Here is a 24,389-nt window from a genome sequence, read left to right as displayed (position 1 = left end):
GCAACGCTATTATTTCCCCCCCTCTCCTCTGTTTGGGAGGTTCTGGCTTCTCAGAACCTTCTCAGTTGGCTTGGGGGTTTTCAGTGAACGCCTTTTATTTCACGTGAATTCAAGTAGTGATTTGGCACTTGACTGGAAGCTCGCTGCGTTACAGGCACAAAAAAACCAAGAAACCCGGGGCACAAACCACACACAACCCTTCCCTGCCCGGGTCGGATGACTTTAGAGGAGGCTCCCTCCGCCCCCGCAGGCGACATTCCCGCCATCGCCCCCTCACGAAGCCGCCGCTCTCCTCAGCCGCCCCAGGGACGATCGCGACCGCGGCCGGGCGCGGGGGGGAGCGGGGAAAGCCCGCTGCGGACTCAGGGGTCACGTGCCTCTCCCCCCCCCCCCCCTCCGCTCGGCATTGGTATCGCCCCCTCCCCTCACGTGCCAAGCAGGCCCACAGTCGTAGGGACGGCGGAGGGGCGGGGCGGCAATATTTTTTACACGCCCCCCTCCGGCGCCAGCGCGCATGCGCGGAAGGCCGTCGCCCGCTGCTGCGCGTACATACCGACGCTATTTCCGGCGTGATGCCGGCGAGGCGGAAGCGCTGGGGGAGCCGTGGAAGGGCCCGGGGCCGCGGCGATGGCGGAGCTGGGCGCCTGCCGTCCGCCGTTGTAGCCGCGGCCCCTAGTGGGCGGTGAAAGGGCGGCCCGTCGAGCATGAGCGGCGAGCGGCGGGCGGGGAGGGAGGAGGCGGCCTCCTCAGCCTCCTGCGCTCGGCGGGGCGCGGCTGCTGCCCGGGGTCCGGCGGGACGGAGGATGCCGGCAAGGTGAGTGTAGGCCTCGGCTGCCCTGCGCGGTGTGGGTACGGCTGGCGGTCGTGCTGCACGGAGCCCTGGGCCGTCCGTCCGTCCGTCCCTGGGGAGCGGGGCTGGCAGTGGTGGGGAGGAGGCGGGCAGCGCTGGTCCAGTGGGGCGGCTCGGTACGGCAGGGCTCGAGTGGGAAGGGAGGGTGACTTCTGGGCGAGAAGGGGTCTGTGGGGAGGCTTTAACCTGAGGGTAGAAAGTGGAATTGTCCAGAGCACGAATGCGGCAGCTGCAAAGCAACCCGTGATTTGGGGGCGGGGGGTGGGGTGTGCATCAGTTTAAGGTAAATATCCCTGAGGCACATCCTAAGCATTTGGACAACTTACTGGAATGGGTCGCAGAAGGTCTTGTCTCATCGCAACCTAGAAATCGTATTGGAAGGAACAAAGATTGTGGGTTTTCTGTTAAGCGATAGTCCTCGCGCGGTGGAAAGTTTTATGGAGCGCCAAGTGAGTTTGTAAAAATGCTTCTCTTGCAGGACTGATACTTGGTTCCTTGGGATTTCTGCTAATCCTCGGTTTTTTAGGTGATAATGCCCCTTGAGAAGAGCAAGCGTTCAGTCAGGTTGCTAATTCTAGTGCGGGTTGTGTTTGAGGAACTGGCACAGATTAGCCTCAGTAAGAAACGAAATTGGCTTGCCAAGGAGATGAGTGAAAATAGCTTGGGTGCTGTGTTGTCTTACGAAACTATTCTGGATTTTGTTCCTGCTTTTGAATAAGTGCCCTCTGAATCCTCAGAATATAACAACATAACTATTGACGTATTGTAATTTTCTTAAAATGTATGTTTTTTGTTTTCTGTGAGAGATACTCTTCATATATTTGTCCATTCTTCAAAGCCAGGATAATTTTCAAGGGTGGATGACAGAACCAGCCAGCCTTTCTGCAGGTGCAGAACAGACACAGAAAAAAGAGAGCGTTGCCATACAGTTGATGAAGCACGAAAAGGAAGTTGGTGTTCCTTCTAATGAACTTGGGGCAGCAAGCGCAGCTACTGACCAGAAAGAGCAATCTACATCGGAAACTAGAAGAGACTATGTATACAGCAGTACTGGGAGACCTGAGAAGACGGATATAATTAAATCACTTGTGACAGATCAGGATGCCTCTAGAAATTGTGAACTATATCTACCTGTGTCTAGTAGTTGTTCAGCAATGGAGTCATCTGAGGACAGGTGAGGATTATTTTTTTTTTTATATAGTAACAACTTTTCTATAGAAAGGGAGGGGTACTTTCAGTTTGGCAAATTGAATTTCTTGGCATAATTTCATATATGTTGGTGTCTTAGTGAAATAGGTCTAAACGTCAAATCTTAAACTTTGAAGGCCACCTTCGCCCTTTAGATAAATGGTGTATTTTTATAGTTTATTAGTGGTTGTCTTTCCCCATCTAAGGGAATGACTGATGCAACATTAAGCTCTTAAGGGTAGGATGCAGAGCATGGGAAACCAAGAATTGAAGGCAGGTACTCTGGTAGCTTGGTTTTAACCTTGGGAACACTTTGGTAGGTGCAGTGCTGACAAAGGCTTTTTTTAATCCTAACACTTCAGCTTTTTGTTTGTCTGTTTTTTCTAAACCTCCTGCTACAGGCCGACGCAAAAATTTAGTTGTGCGATTCAGATTTGAGAGTAGAAGTCTTTACAAGAATATTTGGGATCTGGAGGAAGAAAAAAATATGAAGGTTTTAAAAAAAGATATTCCAAACTTCTGAAAAAAAAATTAATGCCCATTGAGAGTGGCTTTATGTGGTTGAAGAATACATTAATGAAGTAAGAGAAGAAAGTGATTTCTAATTAATCCTCTTTCTATAGGTAGCCAGTGGACTGTTTTGGATGACATCCAAAATCTACAATAAGTGCTGACTTAGTGAAAAAGTCACTAAAAATAAGTACGTGTTTTCAAGGATGCTTTAAAAAACCTTATTTCATGCTTAAATTACTCTGTAATTTAATTAAATAAGCACTGGCACAATCTAATATGTTAATGAGTTTTTTTAATATTAATGTACATTTAACATTAATACACAGATACGCTTAATACATATTTATATGAATTTCATATGTTGGCAAGAGTGTGGTACATAAGGATCTTTATCCTGAATTTTTAAATTAGCTGCTATTTGGCATACTAATTCTATTTGATCTAATATGCCCTTACATGAACTATTAATAGCAATGAGTTTAGTCTGACATAAAAAAATTTAAGTATTCATCCCTTCATGATAATAAATGGAAGACTTTCAGCATTGTTTTTCCTTTCGTATGGTATCTTCAATACTGGGAGTTCTAGTCTTGCAAATCTATTGGTATAAATCTATTTATATTTTTGCCCATAGTCCTTTCCCTTCTTTCCGGCTTAGTTTTGCTTGCTGTCATCTTAACCTGTTGGGGTTTAGGTTTTTTGGCAGGGTGGGATTTTTGTTTGTTTTTAAAATGCCGGCCCAGGATACTCTTAAAATCTGACATCCTGTTTTGTTTTTTTTTTTCCTTCATGTCTTTGGTTCAGCAGAATCTGATGTACTAGTTCAACAGTTTAAGTGTTTACACACAACACTATGCACTATTTTATTTTTTCTTTTGTGCATAAATTTAATTATTCTTTTCCATCTGTTATTTTATTTTCACTTTATTGTCAAATATTAATGTGAAGATTAATGGGGAAAGGCTTTAGTTTCCACAGATTTACTTAACAGTTGCTATGCTAGAACAGTATTAAGATGCACTTTCAACTTTCAAATGAGAGTGCCTGTGCAGATGGACTGCACCTCTTGGCTACCTTGATTTCAGAACAACTCAGTTAAATTGCAGTACTTTGTTTACCCTGGATGCTAATCTGCACGTTCTGAATCTATTGGTTCTATTTTGTCAACTCCCAGAAAGAAGATGGGGTAATATCCGCGGAAGGAACATGATGCTGCTTACTCTATGTCAAATCTCTTTTTTCAGCAACCTCGCTAGTTTACTAAGTTGAGCACTTTCTCTCTTTGTGCATTATAACCGAAATGTATTTGAGGATGTATCCCAAAGTATCGCTTCCCCCTGCCCCACCACCTCCCATGGGATTGCTTGTAGAAGCAGGTTTGTTCATGCTCAGAGGGGAGGCTGTTGCTTTATATTTTAAATACTTAACTTGTAGATAAGCTAGGCTGGAGATTGCTGCTGTCAGATACTGAGGTTTTGGGGGGTTTTTTTCATAGTATTTTCAAGGTTATTTAGTATTCTTGAAACTCTTTGCAAACCTTAATGGACCTTAATCTCTGCTGAAAAATAAGATTATGCATGGAAGTTGGGGTTTGTCCAGTGCCACACTGTAACAAGGATAAGGACTTGGGATAAGTATTTCTGTGATTTTTCTCCTCAGCAGGTAGTAATCCATAAATAGAGTACTGTGTTTAATATCCACTTCATCTATTGTTTCTCTTTTAATCAAGAATTATTTGGTATTGTTATGAATCAGATTTCAAGCAGCTACTTGAGCACTCAGGAAAGCCAGTTTGAAAGTTAAAGGTTTGAAACTTGAGTAAAAACTAAACTAGTTTCATATGACTGCATAGTGGATGACAGTTTCCTGGTATTAACCTATATTTGTCTTTATACTAAATTTTTTGTTGTTGTTCTCAAGGGAAATATATGCAAATGGGTTAGAAATGTTACTTTAAAAAAGTAAGCTGGTTTTGATATAAAGAAAAAGAAATACAGAGCCACAATTTACCAGTGTATTCTTTCAGCTTTAATGAGAGTAATCTAACTACCAGCTGGTAACATTAAACCCTTTCTTGCAGTCTTCCTAACTGCTTGTCCTCTCTTAGTAGGGTAAGGTGGGGCAGAGTCACTGCCTTAATTTCTTCCTGGTCTTTTGCAAGCACACTGTGGTTTGGGGGTTTTTGAGTAGTAGATTAGAAGCTACTAATAGTAGTGGGCAATGAATAGTAACCTTACGTATTTTTTTCTGCACATGTAATTTCTTCAAAATACAAACTTTCAATGTAACCTTCTTTTAATGGTAAGCCTAAATGATTTACTAATATGTTTGGTGGTGTATGGTTTTTTTGAAGTATTTTAGCTGTGAAACTGTGATTTTAAAGTTTATTTGCTAGATTTAATTATATGACAAATGCCACTCAATCGCATTTAAAGGAGTGTGCAATTTACTGTCTGTTTCTGAACACTGTATGGACCTCCATTCTCAACAGTAATGTTCACACCCTCGCTTTGAGATCTCTTCTTGATAATGCTAGGCTATGCATAAAAACAATATCCTTTTAGGCCATCATTTTCTCCCTCATGGTCATAGCTTGAGTTCAGAATGTCTGTATATAGGCTCAGATGGGGACATTTGACTCTTAAGACTGTGTACCCTGACCAAAAAGCCTGTATTATTTGAGGAAGAAATGTTTATCTGGATTTCAGTTAGCCTGTAGGCTGCAGTTTGGAGCACGCTTAGAATTTTGTTTTCCTTGAGTTCGTAACATTCAAACCAGCAGCAGATAGCTGGCTACTTTTCATCATGATATTCTGCTCATTACTAGGCAGCTTGCTTAGCCCCAGTGGAGCGTAGATATAAAGCTCTGGCAAGTAATGCGTTCTTAATTGCACGCATAGGTTGCAGTATTCATATACTCAGCAAATAAAGCATTTTTGCTTGTGTCTTTTGTGAATTCATCCTGTAAAATTTACAAATGCAAAGTGACTTTAGTACTCTGTAGTCTCCATATACCCAGAAGAAGAGAAATTCAGGCAGTGATTTGTTACCAGTATAGGTGTCATAGATAGGAGAGGGGAAGAATTGAGAGGTTTTTTTTATAACTTTTTTTATTGAGAACTCCTGTTGGTTTTATGAAAATGTGTAAGATGAAAAGCAAATGGAGTTGAAAACATACTTGGAGAAAGACTTAAGTACTTGCCTGTAGTTGTAAACAGGGGAAAAGGTAAATGCCTACAAGATTTGTGCTGTTACATGAAGTATGTGTTGATTTTTATTGCAGTGAGGAGGACATGTATCGTGATGCAGAAGAAATTGAGAGAGAGAAAGTACTACTTTGTGAGACAAGCTCTTCAGGTACATTTGAACTTTGTTTGGCATTTAAGTACAATATTACAATTCATTGTAGCACTTAATTTGTGATGATTTGACACCCTTGTTTCCAAGGACTTTTGTGCACAGATGTCTCTGTGTGTAATAGAAGTTATGTATCACGACTGAGTACGTTGTACAGTTTAATTCACAAAAAGATCAATTTTACATAAAACTAGTTGCTCTTAGTATATTTTTTCCTCCATGTTTCTATAGTTACTTTACAAGAGAATGTGAATCCTTTGGAAAGCAGTCATATAACCTATGTTATGAGTGTTGTGCTTGAAAATTACTGATTTATAGTCATTACAGCAGCATCTGTTGCTGGGATCCCTTGATAACCTTAGTGCTATCTGTTTTGGAACGAAGGCTGTTGGGATTCCAAGAGAAAACTGTATTTCTTCTTTCTACCATTTTTTTCTGGCTTATTCAGAAAGATCTATTATCTTTCTCCCTTATTGCCCGGCTGCTGAAAGAAGAGGAGAAACTTTGGTCAAATATTTTTCTGATTGCTAAGAAAATGAAGAGTACTTTACTAATTTCTACTCTTTGCCAATTAATATTTTCCAGAAGAGAGGAGCAGAGTGTTCTTTATTTTGTTGGACTACATCATTGTTTTTGTTCACTTGTCATTTTCAGAGCAAGCTGCAGTTTTTTTGCCTCTCATACTAGTAATTACTTAGTAGCTATAGGTTGTGTTGCCAGTCTGGTTTGGCACCAATGTTATTTTAAAGTAATGGAGTGTATTTAGAAATTCAGTGCTTTTTCTATGTTGTTATGTTTCACAGTTGTCCTTATAATGTTACATATTCTATTTTGACAGAATATAAACTAAGTGTTTCACCTGAAATGGACATCATGGAGTACTGCACAAAAGAATGGAGAGGAAATACACCAGTAGCAAAAAGGATGAGAAAAGTATCGGTTCTCTTTTTGTCGAATTTTGTTGGGCTTTTTGTTTTCATTTGTATGTTTAGTAGGTGATTTCCTATGGGAACAGTCTTTAAAACAGGAAATGCAATAGCAATGTTTTCCAGTGTCTGATCTTAGAAGTGGCTGATAACTGGCAAATGGTTTTGTTCGTACTCGTTCAAAATGTGTTTTTTAGTAAGGCCACTTGTTCATAGTGTAGGGTTTTGATTAATACTGTTCTTCATTACTGTTTTGAATTCAAGTTTTAAATTTGGTTTATTACCATAAAATGGTAATTTCTGTGGGCTGTTGAAATGGCAGAGCAGATAATCAAACTTTTGGGCAGAAGGCAAATAACTGAAGTTGGTGAATTGCATGATTTTTAAGATGGGGAGCTTTAATGGGTAGGCTCAGTTTTTCTTAAATTTTTCCTGAATTCTTATTTTTTGTAGGTTTTGGACTAGTTTTCTTATATTTATCTTGAGCTACAATGGTAGAAAATAAAGCATAAGGTTGGTTGGGGGTATTTTGTTGTTTTGGTGTTTCAGCACAATTTGAAAATTTAGCGGTATGTATGAGTAAACCTAAAAAATACTTTCTATAAATCGAAAGATCCATGTGTCACCTTCAAGAGATTAGTAGGACAAATACAGATGCACAGGGCATTGGCTCTTGCTAGGTTAGCTGAAGAGACGTACTGAGTTTCGGAAGTTATATTTCAACACTGCTGCTTCTGCTAAAAGCGTATGTATGGGAACAGCAGGGAGGGGACAGATGTGCTGAGGCATGTGTCAAGATATTTCAGTGTAAACGCAAATTTTCCCTGAGGCAAAAACAACCTACTTGTGACGCATATTGGGTAAATGGAATGAACTATTGCTGAAACCTCTTGTAAGCATGATACATTTTTAGATTTATAGTCTTGTGTGTATATGTTGGGGTTTTTTTTAAACTTAAGTAGGTTAGCTACCCACATTTCAATGATATTTCTGCACTGTCATCAAATAAACACCACAACCAATTATCTACTTAGTTTTCTTTGGTTTCTTGTTTGTTATTCAGCAGAACTAAAGGAAGTTTTTTTTCAAAGCATAATTTGTGACAAAAGCATTTGAACTTCCAAAATGGGATAGTGGATCAACCCCCCCCCTTTTTTTTTTTTAATAGTATTAGCATTTGGATACTAATATTCTAGTATCTCTTATGATACCAGTGCATGATCTTAAAATGTTTTATTAATGCTTTCATGTTATTTGGATTTTGTGTTTTTCTAGGGATATGAAGCAGTTGCTCAGAAGTTTGCATCTATAAGGAGAGTACGAGGTGACAACTATTGTGCTCTCAGAGCAACTCTTTTCCAGGCACTAAGCCAAGCTAGCCAGTTACCAAGCTGGCTGCAGAGTGAGGATTTTACTATGGTAGGTGTCAGACTCTGATCTTCTGACAGTAGAGGAATGTTGGTTCTAACCTGTTTGATAATTTTATGATCTCATTTCTGTATTATACTATATATGCTCACTTTGCAATATCCCTTGAATTGAGAAGTGGTAGTGTTCAGTTTGGTTGTAGGTTTACAGTGATTCTTTCAACTTGCAATTGAGTCCAGGTCCCCTTAGTTTCCAGTTTGTAATGTACGTTACTATACTGCCGACTGTAATGTAACTTGTCTGTCTTCATCTTGCCCTCTTGATTTCTTCTTAACTGCATGTAATATGGCAGCAAGAGGTTTCCCACAGGACAGCTGGTAGTAACAAAAAATATAGACAGCTTATTCTAAGCACACTTGGAAAAAACCACCAGCTTTTCAAAATTATCATATGTATTCGCGTGTGCCATATATGGTTTCTCTAGAAAGTGGATTAACAAATTGGGTGCTGTAGGCTTTTCAGAATGTGTGTATTCCTTGTGTCTTAAATGTTACTTAAAATAAGTGTAAGAACAACTCCAACCTGAGATGAACAGTTCTTATGGGGCACTGCCATCATAAGCAAAGCAAGGTGTCCTACTAAGAGGAGAAGAAAAATATTCCAGAAATTGTCTTGTGTCAACAAAGTTCATTTGGTGATATCAGTGAACATGGAAGAAACATGTAAGAAGCTGCCTATACAAAAGTGGCCCACTTCAGGGAAGTAAGGTTCCAGTTGTCCAGGTTGCTGCTGGAAATGTAAATGATGAATGTCCGATGCAGACTCTGTGTTGTAGGCTAGCAGTCCAGGTAGAATCACACTGCTCTTACTACGTTTTTGTATAACTTCAGAGGCGATCTTAAAATTTATCATTGTGGTCGCTATCATTAAGTAAACGTCTGGTGATATGTTCTTGTAATTACTGATAAAAATATCTCTGTGAAAAGTTTCTTAGTGCACCAGTACTTTTTTAAAAGTTTTCCGTTTCATAAAAAAAAAATTCTCCCAGCTGACAACCATCTTCACATTATCAGACTATAGAAGATACTTTCCCAGTGCTCCTTTAAAGAACATGCGAACTTTTAAAAATTACGTACTTTGCAGTTTTTCATGATGCTCACCTATTTTTTTCCTACTGATTTATAGAGGAAAATGTGTCATAGGGTAATTATCATTTTTTTGAAAAAAGTGTACATCTATAAAATGAACTGATTGAAATGATAAACTGTTAATGCATCAAAGCAGAGGGCAGGTAAGAGAAATGTGTGTGGCGACAGCTAGCAGTACAACTTTAACAAAAGTTTTTGGGGTTTTTTGTTTTGTTTTGTTTTTCATTGAAAACAGTGTTTACATGTGCATTTCTAATTGTAGAAGTTGCTGGAATATAATCTTTGATTATTTAGTTCTATATGTCCAATTAGCATAGGATACTGGGCAGGGATGGGGGAAGGTCTGTGTATATCTGACAAATACTTGGTTGCCATTAAAGAGGACATACTACTAATTTGATAAAATGTAAACTGGCTGCTAATAGGATACGTGCTGCTCTAGCCAAATATTTAATTCATTGTGAGACACAAGGTTGCTCTTCCAGTTCTAGCGGTAAAATAAGTTAATAAATGAGGGTAAAAAAATAGGCATGCAACTGCCAGGATGTCCTTCAAGAGAAGTGTAAAAGCTCTTACCTGAGCAGGTGTAGCATGCGAGCAGTAAAAGAGGCAGTTCTGAGGCTAAAGTATGATCTGATGCATCAACTAATCCCCAGGCTGCTTTCCTCTTTATCAGAAAACCAGTCCCATAGTGTTTTAATTATGTACCCTGAAAAGAAAACACAGCTTGTGTGTTCTGGACTAAGTAGTTTGCACTCTACCAAGACTTCTGGATTATCTGGTGGATGTCATGACATCTTTAACCTTCTCCTGGTTCAGGGACACTCTCAAACGTAGTCACTGTCATCTGGTGCTGGAGGGTTTTTTAATTAAAAAAAAAAAAAAATTTAAAAAAAAATAAAAGCCACGAGTAACTTAGAGTGGTTAATTTTTCCAGTGCTTACGTATTGGTTAGATCTAGTAATAGACCACTATTCTGACTGTTATCCAGCAAGTATTATAAAGAGCCAGTTGTGTTTAGTTATGGTCATCTTAGTACGACATCTGTTCAGAAGAACATAGGAGGGATCGTTTTAAGGTGCAAAATCTTAAAAATAAATAAATAGATAAAATAAAATAATAACGTGCAAGTTGGTGGCTTTTCCTTTCAAGATTTTTGACTTAAGCTGCTGTTTCTTCTCTCAACTTCCAGCTTCCTGAAAACTTGCTGAGCAAATATGACTGGATCAAGCAGTGGCAGCTAAAGCAGAAACTGGGCAGGAAGATGGGAGAAATAAGTGATGAAATTAAAGAATATTTAATACTTCTAAGGAAGAAGGTTAGAAAAGTATTTGTTTATTCTTGGTCACTTGCAAATAAGAAAAATGGCAAAGAATTTTGAATGTGGTGAATTTAGCATAAGGATGCTTTCACTAGTGAAAAAAGTCACTTTTCTGTATGTATACTGCAAAAAAAAACCCCACAACCAAAACAAACCCAAGAAAAGAACGTCTGTTCAGATCTATGGGAGTTTTCTGGTCTTCCGCTGCTTCCATTAGCCTGATGCTGGAATTAATTTTTGAGCTCTGCAGAAAACTATTAGTTAGACAGGTTTCAGTGAAGAAATTAATGTAACCGAGTAACATTTTGCCTCTGTTATTTCTTGTATTTATTTGAAGGAATGATGTATAATATGGATAAATGCTGTTGCTACCTTGGACAGGTCATGGAAAGAAAAAAAAAAAAAACCAACCCAGAATAATGCTGAAGTAATTTCAAAAGAGTAGTTTTTCTTCCACATGTATACGTTTTTATTCTGGGTTAATGTAACAGGAAAATGTGCCCTTTTGGTGTCATAGTATATTACCTAGCCCCATCTTCCCCCTCCTTAAAACTCTGGAACCTATTTAAAAACTCTTCAGTTGTTCCTGTCTTACTGTGTATGCATATTCTCTTTCTTGAAGGCTTTTAAGAATATTTTAAAGGCTGCATTCATGCAGTTTCTGAGGGCAGGAATGAAATATGCATTCTGAGTAACTGAAATGTAAAGAATATGAAGGATGTAGGATTTATGATACAGTAAACAAACGGGTTATTATCTTATTGCTTATCGTCCCATGACAATATTTTTTTTGCCACCTTGCAACAGTTTCCAACATCCCCTCCTTTTGCTTTGCTTAAGGACTAATTTAACTCAACTTGACCTTGATAGGACTACAGCTGTGGAAACGTTCCTGAGTGTTTTTAAAAGGGCACAAATCCCTTCATAAATTAAATTCTGAGTGCCTGTGCTGTGCATCTGGCAATTCACAAGTGGTTTTTTGCAGGTCTTGCACGGTGAGGGCTATTGATACATGTTGTATGTGGTGGTGTCTTTGCTTTTTCTTTTTGTAGTGGAAGAATATAAGTGAAATCAAGGGTCCTATTGAGAAACAAGAAGCTTGTGATAAATTGTTTAAAAATGAAGAGGAGGAGTATAGTCTCTATGAAGCACTGAAATTTTTGATGCTTAACACTGCCATTGAATTATACAATGATGATAAAAATGGAAGGAGAGTTCCTGTCTTCTCATGGTTACTGTTTGCACGGGATACATCTAGCAACCCTTGTCAGTTAATGCATAATCACTTGAATCATATTGGTCACAGCGGAGGCCTTGAACAAGTAAGGAGAGATTGTTTTTACAGTGTTATTTTCCTCTTTGGGAGGTTTTTGTTTCAAGTGGTGACTTTTTTGCTGGCTAGTTTAGTCAATAAGTAATGTTGTATATTTTTGTGCTGACTAGATTTTTTTATTTTGGTAATCTTTGTAGATTGTTATTTAGAACAGGATATGCTTGCCACTGTAGTAGACAAGAGACTTTCCAGCTTCTTTCTCTGAATTCTGTCTGGTATCAACAGCCTTTGTAAGGGCTTTCAGTCTGCTTCTTACTTGGCCAGGGAGTTCAGAGTACCCTTTAAAAGAGAAAGGATCAGTGCCTGAAACCCATTCTTGTCTGGTTTAGTGACTTAATGGGATGAATACTGATGTGAGAGAATGTCTTTCCTACCTGTTTGTGGCAGTAGGGAAGTGGGATTCTCTGTATAAAGTAGCTTTTCTTTAGGACTAATATCTTACTATGCCATTGTTGGGTCTGAAGAGCTCCATGTTGAAGGCATGGTATCTTAGAGGTGTTTGAGCAGCAAATTAAGAATGGCTTGAATGATTGAGACGCTGAACTGGAGATGCTCATGTATATGCATTCTCATTTACTTTTCTGCATATTTTTTTCTTTGAAAAATTACATCTGATAGGTATTAGTTTAGTATTTTTATGAGAAATATCTTGCAAAAGGTATGTTTAATTTTACATGTTGTATTTCTGCTTTTTTCCAATGTAGGTGGAAATGTTCCTCCTTGCTTATGCTCTGCAGTATACCATCCAAGTGTATCGATTGTATAAATACAGTACTGATGAATTCATCACACTTTATCCCAATGAACCAGAGGAGGACTGGCCTGTGGTGACTCTCATAACTGAAGATGACAGACATTACAATATTCCAGTCAGAATGTGCCAAGAGACTATGCTGTAAACAAGTGATTTTTAGCAGACAAACCGATGCTGCTTATTGAGGTTTCCAGTGCTATTTTGAAACAGGACAATGATGAAATCTGCGTTACTAAATCTACAACAACTTGAAATCCATGTTTTAGAAGTTCACATCTGAACTAATATATCAAATAGGTACTAGCTTAAAGAGTAAAAATTTTGCAAGTATGGCTTTTGTTGCCCAGGAAAAAAAAAAAAGGAAACTTCCGCAATCCTTTTTTTTTTTTTTTGGAAAGGCTTACTCTCAATAGGAATGCAAAAACTATAGATTTCCTTCTTTTAAGAAGATAGGTGAGGCTCTGTAGTAAGACATGAGCTGACCTTCTGCTCCCTGAAATGATGAGATAATGATGAATTGAAATTTCTGGAAAAGTAAGCTGGCAGTGTCCTGACTGATATTTGTAATGCTGTTTAGAAGCAATTTGTACAAATTTGGGGTCTCAGGAAACAATATAATTCTTTTGCAGTTGGAATTTAATGCCTCCATGGTTTATGCTATAAGAGAGATGTTATTTAAAGTTTTCTAATGCTTTCGGTTTTTTTCTGACATGACTGTCTCTTATTTAGATCCAGCCAGTCATCTGTTACACTGGAATTAAAGAGCTCTTCCCCTTTCAACCCCTTGAAAGCATCATGGCAAAGAGGCTTGATAGTAAGGGAGTATAAAAGTTGTTTGTTAGTAGGTCACAAATTCAAAACCTACACAGAATTCCCTCTTCAGTTGTGATAGCTGGTACGAGATAACCACATGCCCGCTAACTTCCATGCATGTTCATATTGCTGTTCCTGTAAGGTTTAATCCTCGCTTGCAGCTGCTGTGGAGAACATCAGGATTTTAATTTGTCTGGGGAGTGCAGTAGATGGAAGTAAACTTCTGGTGCAACTTCTCCACTCTTGGGAGGAGTAGGTGGGAGGTTCTGTTTCTGTTTAGAATTATTCATTATGCTTTAAGTTGAAGGAATACAGAATATTTCAGATGCTGGGAGTGCTGACATACCAAAAAAAAAAAAATTAAATAATAAAACCTTCACCTTTTAGCTTAAAGTAGAAGTATGTCCTACAGATGAGTCTGGGAACAAGAGACTGAAGGTTGATTTAAAGGAAATGCTGGTCATAGACAGATCACTTGGCTTCTCTTGGAAGACCTTCTTGTATAAAAGGGATAAGATTATAAAAACTACTTTTCATTCAAATATTCTGGAGGAAATGACATGCAAAACTTCTGGCATGCAAAACTTCAAATTCTCCTGTTTTGTTCTACTTAATTTGTTAACTTTTATTGTGAAAGGTAATTACACAATGAGAATGTGTATTTACTATATTCTAAAACGTGTTTTAGACACATCTTCGTGAGGTCTGTCATGTACTCAGTGTTACACTTACGTCTGCCTTTTAAAACAACTAGGTTGATCTGTTACTGAAAATTTCTGGGAGCTACAAGGTAATGAAAAATAAACCAATTCATCTGGCAATATTTTGTTTCTTGGTTTATGGCCTGTTTTCTCTCTAGCTTTATATTTTTGAGTTTTTAATTTTGAAATCCTTGTTCAAGTTAGTTAGTGAAAGCTGCGAAGCATAGTAACCTATGTAAAACAAGTAATTATGGGCTTGCTGCTTGCACATGGGCAGCAAAAAAAATTTCCCCGAGTTACCGTTATCCAAGTAATGCTGAAGGGGAAAGAAAAATAAGTAACTTTTGCAACTCACTGAACTCTTCTATCAGAGTTGTACTTTTGATTTAAATAACTGGAATTATTTAAACCTTGATGTCTTCTAATTGTGATATATTCTTGAGATTAAAACTTAACACCTCTTTGAAAAAGGCATCTTTTGTCATACATTTACAGCAATGGCTCTGAATGTATGACAAAAGCCTCTAAAGCAGAGGCTTTTTAGGGACTGAGTTTGCAGCCATTAGGTATGGAAACAATTCACATAGCTTGTATGTTGAACTGAGAAGTGCAGGACTGAGCACAAGGTATGTGTATGCCTTACATCACGTATTGTTCCTGCAGAAGTTGAGTAACAAACAGTAGAAAAACTGATGTTGCTTTGTATGTTCCATCCGTGTTTTGGAGATGAGCAATGAGTCTGTACTGTGGTGTGCAGTATATTGATTTAACTTCATTTAAAAAAATAAAATTGACAGCTGACAGTTTTTAATCTAGACTTATACAATGGATAAATAACTCCTTTTCTGTTGGGTCTCCACTCCCCTGTATTCTGCTGGATAAACTGAAAGAGTCTGTAAATTGAATGAAGTGGAAGTGAGCGATGGAAAAGGAGAAGGAATAGAGGTCAAATCAATTCTGCCCCCCACCCCGATGTCCATGAGTCTTACAGGTGAATAAATTTATAATAGCTGCTGTACTTCAAGATCAGTGTACTAAAGGAAGCAGATGCTTTACTCAACACCTGGCATACTTTGCCAGGTACAGTCCAGATTTTTAATACTGCAATATGTGAGCTCCTAGGAGTCAGTAGAGATAAAGAAAGTTTACTCTGGCTGTTGTACTTAGTGTGCTTTTTGTGCAAAAAAAGTCCACTTTAGGCCCATCTTTTTTATTATCCCTACTTTAACATCATTGTTAGGTCCAACTTCTCCCCCCCCCCCCCCCCCCATATGCTTTTTGGAGAAGGAGGCGGTGCATGTTCATTGTGTTCTTCAGAACCATTTTAGCATACTTTCAGGTACTAAATAGAAACATCCTGCTTTCTATCGTAGTGCTTTGACTTGGGCTATCCGATTGCTTTTTAAGCATGTATGTATTTTCCACTAAAAGCAGTTGCGGTCTACACAAAGCTTTTCTTTTGCCTTTCTTTGATCTTCTAGTAAGAAAGATGTTTCAAAGTTGGTGGATACTTACCCTCCCGCTTCCTTTCTGTTGTTGGAAGCGTACAGCAGAAGTTCCGTGTGTGGAGGAAAAGAGGTTCAGGTGGTCTTGCTGGGCTGGGACGAGGGGAACAAAATTGCGTTGTGCCACGTGGGAATAGTTGGCTGCGGGTAGAGATGTGCTGAGCTGGAGCTGCGGCGGGCAAGGTAGCAAAGCTTAGGCAGCGTACGGCTCCGAGAAGCTTGTGCTGGAACCAGCATGGTGATGTCCTGTGGGAGCTCACCCCAGAACCTGGCTGTCTGGAGAGATGGGGGTGTGTTCGATTCAGGACTGTAACTTTATTCAGATAGTTGAGTCAAAGCTTGACCAAATCTCAGCGAAGTTTGTTTTTGTGTGACCACGACAGCCCTGTCATCAAAAACTAGGGAAGGAAGGCAAAGAGCAAGGTGGGAACTTGTATCATCTCGCCAGAATGGTGGATGTGGTCATATATCCCATTTTAGGTCTTCGAGGAAGCAGGGAGAGGGAGCTCTTGCATTGTGTATTGAGTGCAGGGCTTGATTCGTGATCTCATGTCCCTAATATTTAATAGTGTTGGTTGTGCAGCCCCTGCATCTTGTTGTCTTCTGGACATAATTGCCATTTGTTCTCCCAGCACCCTAGCTGGCAGGATAGGACCAAGAATGTTTGAAGATGGCCAAATGTACTTCACGAATGCTCCCTTTTTTGGTAACGGTGGAAGACGACATTCTGGAAGCTTGCTGCTAGATGAATAATTGTGCTATGACATCGACCAGTGTGCTTCAAGCCAGACAGATTCAAAGAATATTTCCATTTATAAATATTTCTTGAGGAGGAGAACCTCAACCTCTGAGAAATGGGAAGGAAATGTTATTAATTCCACAGAGCTGGAAGTGAAGTAGGGAAGGTTTAGCGTGGTAGAGGCCTCTCGGGGAAGGCGGTGCTCCAGTCCCTTTTCCCCAGAGCGCTCATTTCTGCATGGGTGCTGACGAGTTGCCCTTACTTCTTTATTTAAGTCAATGGGATGGCAAAAACCCACCCTGAGATTTACTGAGCCATTGAAGAATTACTCAGTACTGACTAAAACCAGTTTGAGCAGGGCTGGCGGGTGAATACGGTGGCATGCTAAGGAAGGAGTGGCACATTGAATGTGATCACCAGCTGTCTCCTCCAGAGGTTTGTTTGCCCAATTTGCCCCTTTTTGGAATTGTGGGGTTTGGCGTTGTTTTTTTAGACGCTTGGCTACCAGGTCTTTGAGGTGATAGGTTTCCTTTGGGCTATTGCAGCAGACAGGGACTGCAGTAGGTAGCCTCTGCACATGCTCTTCAGTGTCAAGCTTTCAGTCTGACAAAAAAAAAAAATTTTTTTTTTTGATTGAAAAAACCCAAACTCCTCATTTTATAGAAATTAAGTTGTTATTACATAGGCTGAATGTGGTAGGTACTTTTTTTCCCCTCTCTCTCTTACCTTTCTAGAGTCAGATAATTCTGCAAGTGTTCGCAGCTTGCTGGGGTGGGACAGAATTTAGACACTGTCCTTGTTAGATTTGTTGTTCACCCACCCACCCATCTTCTATTAAGAAAAAAAGAAAAGCTGCTGCAATAATTATGAAACTAGTATCGTCCTTCTCGAACGGTCTTGTTGTGTTTCACAGAACATTTTGCTGGAAATGTTCCCTTCGTAGCCTACAGCTGACCCCCGATCCGAGCTGTTGGTGTTTTAGCTCAGGGTAAACTCGGAGCCCTTCCTTCCCAAGCGCCAGCGAGGGGATCTGCTGACTCGTCGCTTCACCTTGGTACTCCAGCAAATGCAACCCGCCTTTAGGGTACGTGAATACCAGTCATGCTTAGTAAATATAGTCTGACCAACAAGCTTTTCCTTCTGATCCAGTGATCTCAAAAGATCACGGTTTAGCAGCATCAGCTTACCTTTATAGACTCGTGTGAAGGGATATATTAGTTAAAAGTAATAGCGCATAGGTAGGTGAAAGACATTTTGAAGATGTGTGGAATACTGTGAAATGAAGTGTTAAGGGACTTGAGATTTTTGATATCTTTAATTTTTTAATCGTTTTGCGTATCAAATAGTTCATCTGTTTATACCTTGAATAAGAATCTGTTAGTAGGTGCGGAAACTTGTAGTGTGCCCTCTCTTTGGTTTTTGAAGTATCTGGTTTTGTTTAGGTATTCATCCAAACCTTCAGGTGATGTATTGATGCATTTGATGTATTGACGCATCTTCACAGCCAGAATATTTTCTGTAAGAATTAGAAGCTTAGCTGAGACATGCTGTGCAAATCCTGAGCAGCGTTTCTAGGATAGCTTACTCTACACAAACACGAGGCTATATAGTGTCAAGAATAATGTGTGTTGAGAAATGGTGAGGTTGGATTCTTGGATCGTCCAAGAGCAAATCAAATAACTTTTAAAATGTATAAACTGGTTAGTTTCTAACCATGTTTGCAGGTGCACAAAGCATATTCTATTTCTACTGTCCTTATTATAAAGGGCAAAACCCCCAGTTCTAGCCATAGATGTTTTATAAAGATTTAAAGTGCTTAGAAAAACAGAATAAACTTGATAATAATCTTCTATCACTGCCTATACTGTTGTTCCTGAACTGCTGAGATGACAAAAATTATTTCTAGCTGAAAGAAATGTATTCAGTGTAAAACACTGCATCCGTACAGTAATGGATATAACTATAACAGGCTATGTCTTTAGAGGTAGAGCACTTGCTGGACTGCTACTTTCTTCATGTTTCTGAATGTTTTATGCATCATAAGATTTTTTCTTTTTTTTTTTTTTCATGAAATGTTAAGAGAAATAATAAATTATATTGAGCAAGGGGGATGTACAGGATGGGCCATAAATCTGCAAACTGCAGCTGTTTCACTCAAACTTTTTCGAGAGGCCCCTTTGAGTGGATTTTTTTTTTTTTTAAACATTGTGTAAAATTTTGGCATTTGTTTTACAGCAGAAGATCTGGATGTTTTGCTCAAAGAGTGGTTCTGCGGAGCTGAAAGTAAGAGCTTTGGGTGAGAGCCTGCTTCTTGCCGCTTCTAGGCAGGTTCATCTCTTGCTGCCAAAGTTTGGCTTCTGTGCCAAGGTGTAACGAACTGCATCACGAGTGTGCTTGCATTTTAGAGGACTGTGTTCCTTTCAGCAAGCCAGCAAGCAGGAGTTAACAGCAGTTTCTGTTCTCACACCTGAGCGTGTCTTTTGAATTTATATTGTTGAGGGGGGCAGAAGAATCAATAATAAAATTTCTTTGGGGGTCATCGCTGAGCTGCTTGGCTAATAGGGTTGAAAAGAAGGAGGGCAGGGGATTTTTACAAGTAACCCAAGAAAACCCCCAAACTTCAGCGAGTTAACAGTTTATTTCCCTTGCATTAAATAGCACTTGCACAGTGGCAGGCCGTGCCGTCTCCTGCTGTGTGCCTCAGACTCTCATCTTCCATTCAGGCCCCCTAAGATCGTCCCCAGAAAACACCCAGCTGCAGCATCACTGACCTCCTGCAGGTATTGCCACAGGGGGCTGGCACACGGGGCTTATGTACTAGCTTTTCGTGCCTAATAGTAATGTTACTTTTAGACTATCAAGTGGTTCCATGGTGTTCATTTACTGATGAGCCCCTCTGTAGAGCTCTCTGTGCTCAGACATGCTGGGTTTTGTCTCATCAAACCATGCTACAAACAAAAAAACCCCTCTTTTAATTACACAAAATAAGTGAGTGCCTTTTTAAAGGTAGCAGGTGATTGGAACCATTATTTAAAAAAAAAAAAAAAGTTGGAGCAATGTGTAGGGCTGTTTAAAGCAAATCTGTGATGGCTTCCACAGTCACCTGGTTTGTAAGACACCCAGATGAAAGGTCCAGGTGTTACTACATCCCCCATCACCCCACCCCATGAATATAAGAGGGAATATTATAAAAAGGAAATAATGGTGTGAAATTTCCTTCAAGGAACCGGGATAAAAGGTGTAAGAGCTGCGGCCGTGAAGGCGTTCCCGCTGCAGCGCGGGGGCTACGTTGTCATCGGTGGGGCTTGCCACCGAAACACCTGGTTCTTCAAAGAAATGCTGCGCTGGATGATGTGCGAGTTAACTACCAGCTCGCAGTAAGGTGGGTTTGGCACCGAGCAATCCGTTTGGCTGTAAGTTGGCTCCAGCTGCTGGGAAAATGCTCCTTTGCCCATGAGACACGGGAAGATGCCGCACCTTTTAAGTGTCCCAGAGGAAGGAGGCCGGCTTTAACTGGATTATATTTCGGTATACCTCATCGCGGGAAGAGCTGTTTGTCCTCATTACTGGTGGAGGAGGGTCTGCTGATGGGAAGGAGGGAGGGAGGGAAGACTTTTGAGACTACAGGCAAAAAAGGTGAATTAATAATGCTCTTTGCCACCGTACTGCATGTCTGTCTTTTTACCCGCTTGCAATCTGGCCCTTTCTTGCTTAGGGAGACAGAAATAAAGCCTATGCGGTCCCTGAAAGAGAAAGCTTAGTTTGAGAAAGCCAAACTCACCCCGTGTGACTCCGTTTGCACTTTTTGGCCTCGCTCAATCTGCTCAAAATGAAGCAGCGTGGCAGTAATCCTCATACCTGTTTCCAAACAGGCTCTGGCCTTCCAAGCCGCCCTATCTGAGCCCCTTCCCCTTTTTTTTTTTTTTTTTTTTTTTTCCCCCTCTCTTATTTTTTTAGCATGGCCTCCTGCCAGGCCCACGCTCTCAGCAGGGAGAGCTGGACAAGATCAGGCCGCGCTCTTTGCAAGCGGCCATGGGAAGGCAGCGGCGGGTGCCAGCAGCTAACGAGGTAGACACCCTAATTATGTCCTCGGCCCCACTCGGCATTCCTATTCTTGGGCAGGAAGGCGACCAGACGTGAGCCGACCCTTCCTCCAGCCATGGCTGGAGAGTGGGAAGGGGGAGCCCGACATGGCAAGAGGCAGAGCCGGTTTGGGGGTCTCCGAAGATCTCGGACAGTCCCGCACCGAGGGCCAGGAGAAATAGCTGCCATTCCCAGCCCCGTCACAGGGAAGACGGTATGGGAGGAGGCCATTTTGTAGGCTGGAGAAGCTGGACTCTCTCCGAGAGCATCGTCTGGATCTCTGCCGTGGGCCGGCGCGAGGGGAGCTGGGGCAGCAGGGTCCTGGAGGGGTCAGGCACGGGTATGAGCAAAGCCCTGCTGTCGTACCTCTCCCAGACCTTTTTAAAAATAGTGGGTGCTCAAGCGTCCCATCAGGAGGGAGATTTAAGGCTGTGGTCCCATAGTCAGCCTTGTCCCTGGCTCTGGGTGGCATGGATTCGGTCGTTCGGGAGTACCCAAGGGACACCCAAGTTGTTCAAAATCAACCACTAAACTGTTTCAGTTAAGGAATGTTTTCACAGCTTCGGAAGAACAGCTTTGGTGGCTTGCCAGATGGATGGAGGAAGCGTCTTCTCATGACATTTAAGTTTGCCCTGGCCTGATGAGAATAATGCTCCCCTAAGTACTGTCTATTTAACGGGAATGATAAAAGTTTTAGATTTGGTGTGGAAAAAGTATTCTGACCACGGTATTTCTGTATCAACAACACTTGGAGGCTTTGTAGAAATAAAGAGCTTGTCTTGCATCGTTTTATGGATACCCTTGGATTTCATTAACTTCAAGTTCAGACCTTGCAGTTAGCAGCATCATGCTCGTAATTCAAAAATAATTTGCGTGTTGGATTAATTTCTCACCAGGAGGTATATTTTGCTTGTTCCAAATGAGAAGAGCACTTTAGATCATGTCAGCTTATCAGAATTAATAAAACAGAAGCAATCAGAATCATGAATCATATGCAAACTGTTAGAACTTTACTTAAAGTAGTTAGAATATGAAAGCTATTGGACAATATTGGAGCACAGATCCTCCCCCAGAGAAAGCATAGATCATTCTTTTTAACAATGCAAAAACATACATCTCTGTTAAATACATAAACAGCACTCAATTTTAATGCAACACGTACTTTTATACTTTTGACCTTAGCAGTCATTTTAAAAATGTACAAAGTTTTAACCTTCATTGGTTTCTTTAGAGTTTAGAGAAAACCCACATGTGTAAAGCAAAGCAAAATGGTCGTTAAAAAACCAAACCAGTAGCTTTAGCATGTGTACAAATTACAGAAAGCAACGTTTATTTTGGGAGAAATCAACCGGAATGCTACAAGTATGGCAGAAAATGATGCATGAGGTAACATTTCGTTTAAAATCTAGGATCCCTGTACTGTAGTCCCAAACGGTGTTCTGGCTTGACACCTACAGTCCTTGCAAAATTGACTTGTTTAAGTAGTCGAGGATGGCTATTAGGCACACTGCTTTGCATAAAGACAGCTTTATCCTGAAAGAAAGAATCTGATACTGAAAGATATTCTGAAAGAAATGAAAAACAAGCGATACCTCTCAGGTGAAATACGCATTTGCCTAGTTCTCAGATTTACCTTCAAATTACAGAAATGAACTGAAAAAATGGGGCTTTTTCTCTCCAGAAGGGTGTTTAGATAATTGACCTGAAGCCCAATGCAACTGCAGCATGCCCTGAAGCGTGGCCAGCTACTGCTCTTGCCTCTTTCAGCGTTGTAAGCCTGCTGAGAACAGAACAAGACGTTGTCCTGCGGAATACTCCATGGTCAGAGAGCCAGGTCGGGAAAAGACGAGGCCCCCCGAACACCCTTTCCCCTCTTTCCCGAGCAAGAGTCCTCAGACTTTGGGTTGCCCTTTTTCAGGATGCTGCTTCCGGACACTACTCCCCGCTTCCCATTTTAAAAGTATTTCCGTGAAACTAAAAACAAGTCAATTTTAGAGACCCCAAAGGCACAATTAGAACATGCAAATATGAGTTCAGTATTCTTAGGCTTTTCTGTGGTGCTGTTCCCTGTAGTACCCAATATCTTTCACCAGCATTAGTGAATTTTATGCTTAGAGCACCTCTCTGAGATTGGAGAACCTGCTGTCCTTGTAGTATTACTCTACAAATGGTGTAACCTGACCTCACATGACGTGGTCAAAGCTATTCTGAACCTCTGTTCAGAAACTGCACCTCCTTTGAGAGACTTTCTGGGGATTACCTCGACACAGTTTGGTTCTCCCCCACGATGATTTCCCACTGTGAAGACAAAATAGTCCTCGTCTTCTGCTCTGCCCTTTAGGTGTGGCTTAACCTTTGTAGTTTCTTTCTAGAGTGATCTTGTGGCTGGCCCTGCGCAAAGATGGAGAGAGCGGGATGTGCGACACTTGCTTCTTTCTCCATTGCAAAAGGCGTGGCGAAATTTGCTGTCTTTTGCGCTCCTAGCACTAAAAACATCCGCTTTACCTACTACCCAGTAACACTGCCCGATAACCTTTAAAGGCCAGTGAACCTTTTGCTAAGCGTGGTAAATGAAGGGGTGTCGTGGTTTAACCCCAGCCAGCAACTAAACACCACGCAGCCGCTCACTCACTCCCCCCCACCCAGTGGGATGGGGGAGAAAATCAGGAAAAGAAGCAAAACCCGTGGGTTGAGATAAGAACGGTTTAATAGAACAGAAAAGAAGAAACTAATAATGATAATGATAACACTAATAAAATGACAACAGCAATAATGAAAGGATTGGAATGTACAAATGATGCACAGTGCAATTGCTCACCACCCGCCGACCGACACCCAGCCAGTCCCCGAGCGGTGAATCCCTGCCCCCCACTTCCCCGTTCCTATACTGGATGGGACGTCACATGGTATGGAATACCCCGTTGGCCAGTTTGGGTCAGGTGCCCTGGCTGTGTCCTGTGCCAACTTCTTGTGCCCCTCCAGCTTTCTCGCTGGCTGGGCATGAGAAGCTGAAAAATCCTTGACTTTAGTCTAAACACTACTGAGCAACAACTGAAAACATCAGTGTTATCAACATTCTTCGCTCTGAACTCAAAACATAGCACTGTACCAGCTACTAGGGAGACAGTTAACTCTATCCCAGCTGAAACCAGGACAAGGGGTTACGGTTCTCTGCCCACCAGTACGGTCCTTGCAGGGTAACGCAGTGAGGGGTGCTTGCAAAATACACTTCAACTCATTTTTGGCCACCTCTCCCTCCCTTTCCGCATACGGACACTCACTCCTCCACACTCGCTTGCTCCCATGTGCTCCTCCTCGGGCACTCCCCGAAGTTTTCTGTCCAATATAAATGAAGCAAGGCTTTCTCAGAGCGTGGGAACGCTGCTAGGCTGTGCTGCCCAAGCACCGCTAAACCCATTTCAGCCATTCCACCGGGCAGACTTGAGTCCTTGGGCTCCCATTTGGATTTCTGTAGCCCGTAACATGCAGAACAAATAACAGAAGCAGCGCGGGGGGCTCCGACACTGCCTGCAATCCCAACTTCAAGTCCACCAGCAACGGGCAATATCTTATTTTTTTCTCCTCCTCCAAACAGCCCGGCGCTGGAGGGACAAGCCATCAAACTGCATCTTTCTAAAGGAGCTCTGTGCTTCTTGCCTCAAGCCATCCTCCCTCTCAGCAGAGGAGCTCTGGGGTTCTCCAGCCATGCCTGCGTCTCTTACCGCAAACCCTCCTCAGGCTTCTGGCTTCAAGAAACAAAGGTGGAAGCGGCAACACCAAAAGCTGATCT

General features: G+C 41.1%; 1 protein-coding gene and 1 long non-coding RNA gene across 3 annotated transcripts; both read left to right on the top strand.

The window, feature by feature from the left end:
- Positions 1-573: 573 nt before the first annotated feature.
- OTULIN (OTU deubiquitinase with linear linkage specificity) lies at positions 574-14,394 on the top strand. Of its 2 annotated transcripts, XM_052781487.1 has the most exons (8): positions 576-814; positions 1,689-2,024; positions 5,835-5,908; positions 6,747-6,841; positions 8,110-8,253; positions 10,543-10,668; positions 11,724-11,993; positions 12,709-14,394. In XM_052781487.1, exons 1-8 carry the CDS (start codon positions 705-707, stop codon positions 12,901-12,903), a joined length of 1,350 nt encoding a protein of 449 aa, XP_052637447.1. In that variant the 5' UTR covers positions 576-704; the 3' UTR covers positions 12,904-14,394. The 2 variants fall into 2 exon arrangements, with proteins under 2 accessions (XP_052637454.1, XP_052637447.1); XM_052781494.1 differs by lacking the exon at positions 8,110-8,253 and having other exon boundaries at positions 574-814.
- Positions 14,395-15,563: 1,169 nt separating this feature from the next.
- Positions 15,564-24,389, top strand: LOC128139340 (uncharacterized). Its single transcript, XR_008234331.1, has 3 exons — positions 15,564-15,856; positions 17,430-19,893; positions 24,195-24,389. It is a non-coding gene; the product is annotated as an uncharacterized LOC128139340 (long non-coding RNA).

Source organism: Harpia harpyja, chromosome 1 (assembly GCF_026419915.1).
Source record: "Harpia harpyja isolate bHarHar1 chromosome 1, bHarHar1 primary haplotype, whole genome shotgun sequence".
Classification (NCBI taxonomy): Eukaryota; Metazoa; Chordata; class Aves; order Accipitriformes; family Accipitridae; genus Harpia; species Harpia harpyja.
Note: the sequence above shows the minus strand (reverse complement) of the source record. Positions and strands in the feature narration are given on the sequence as shown.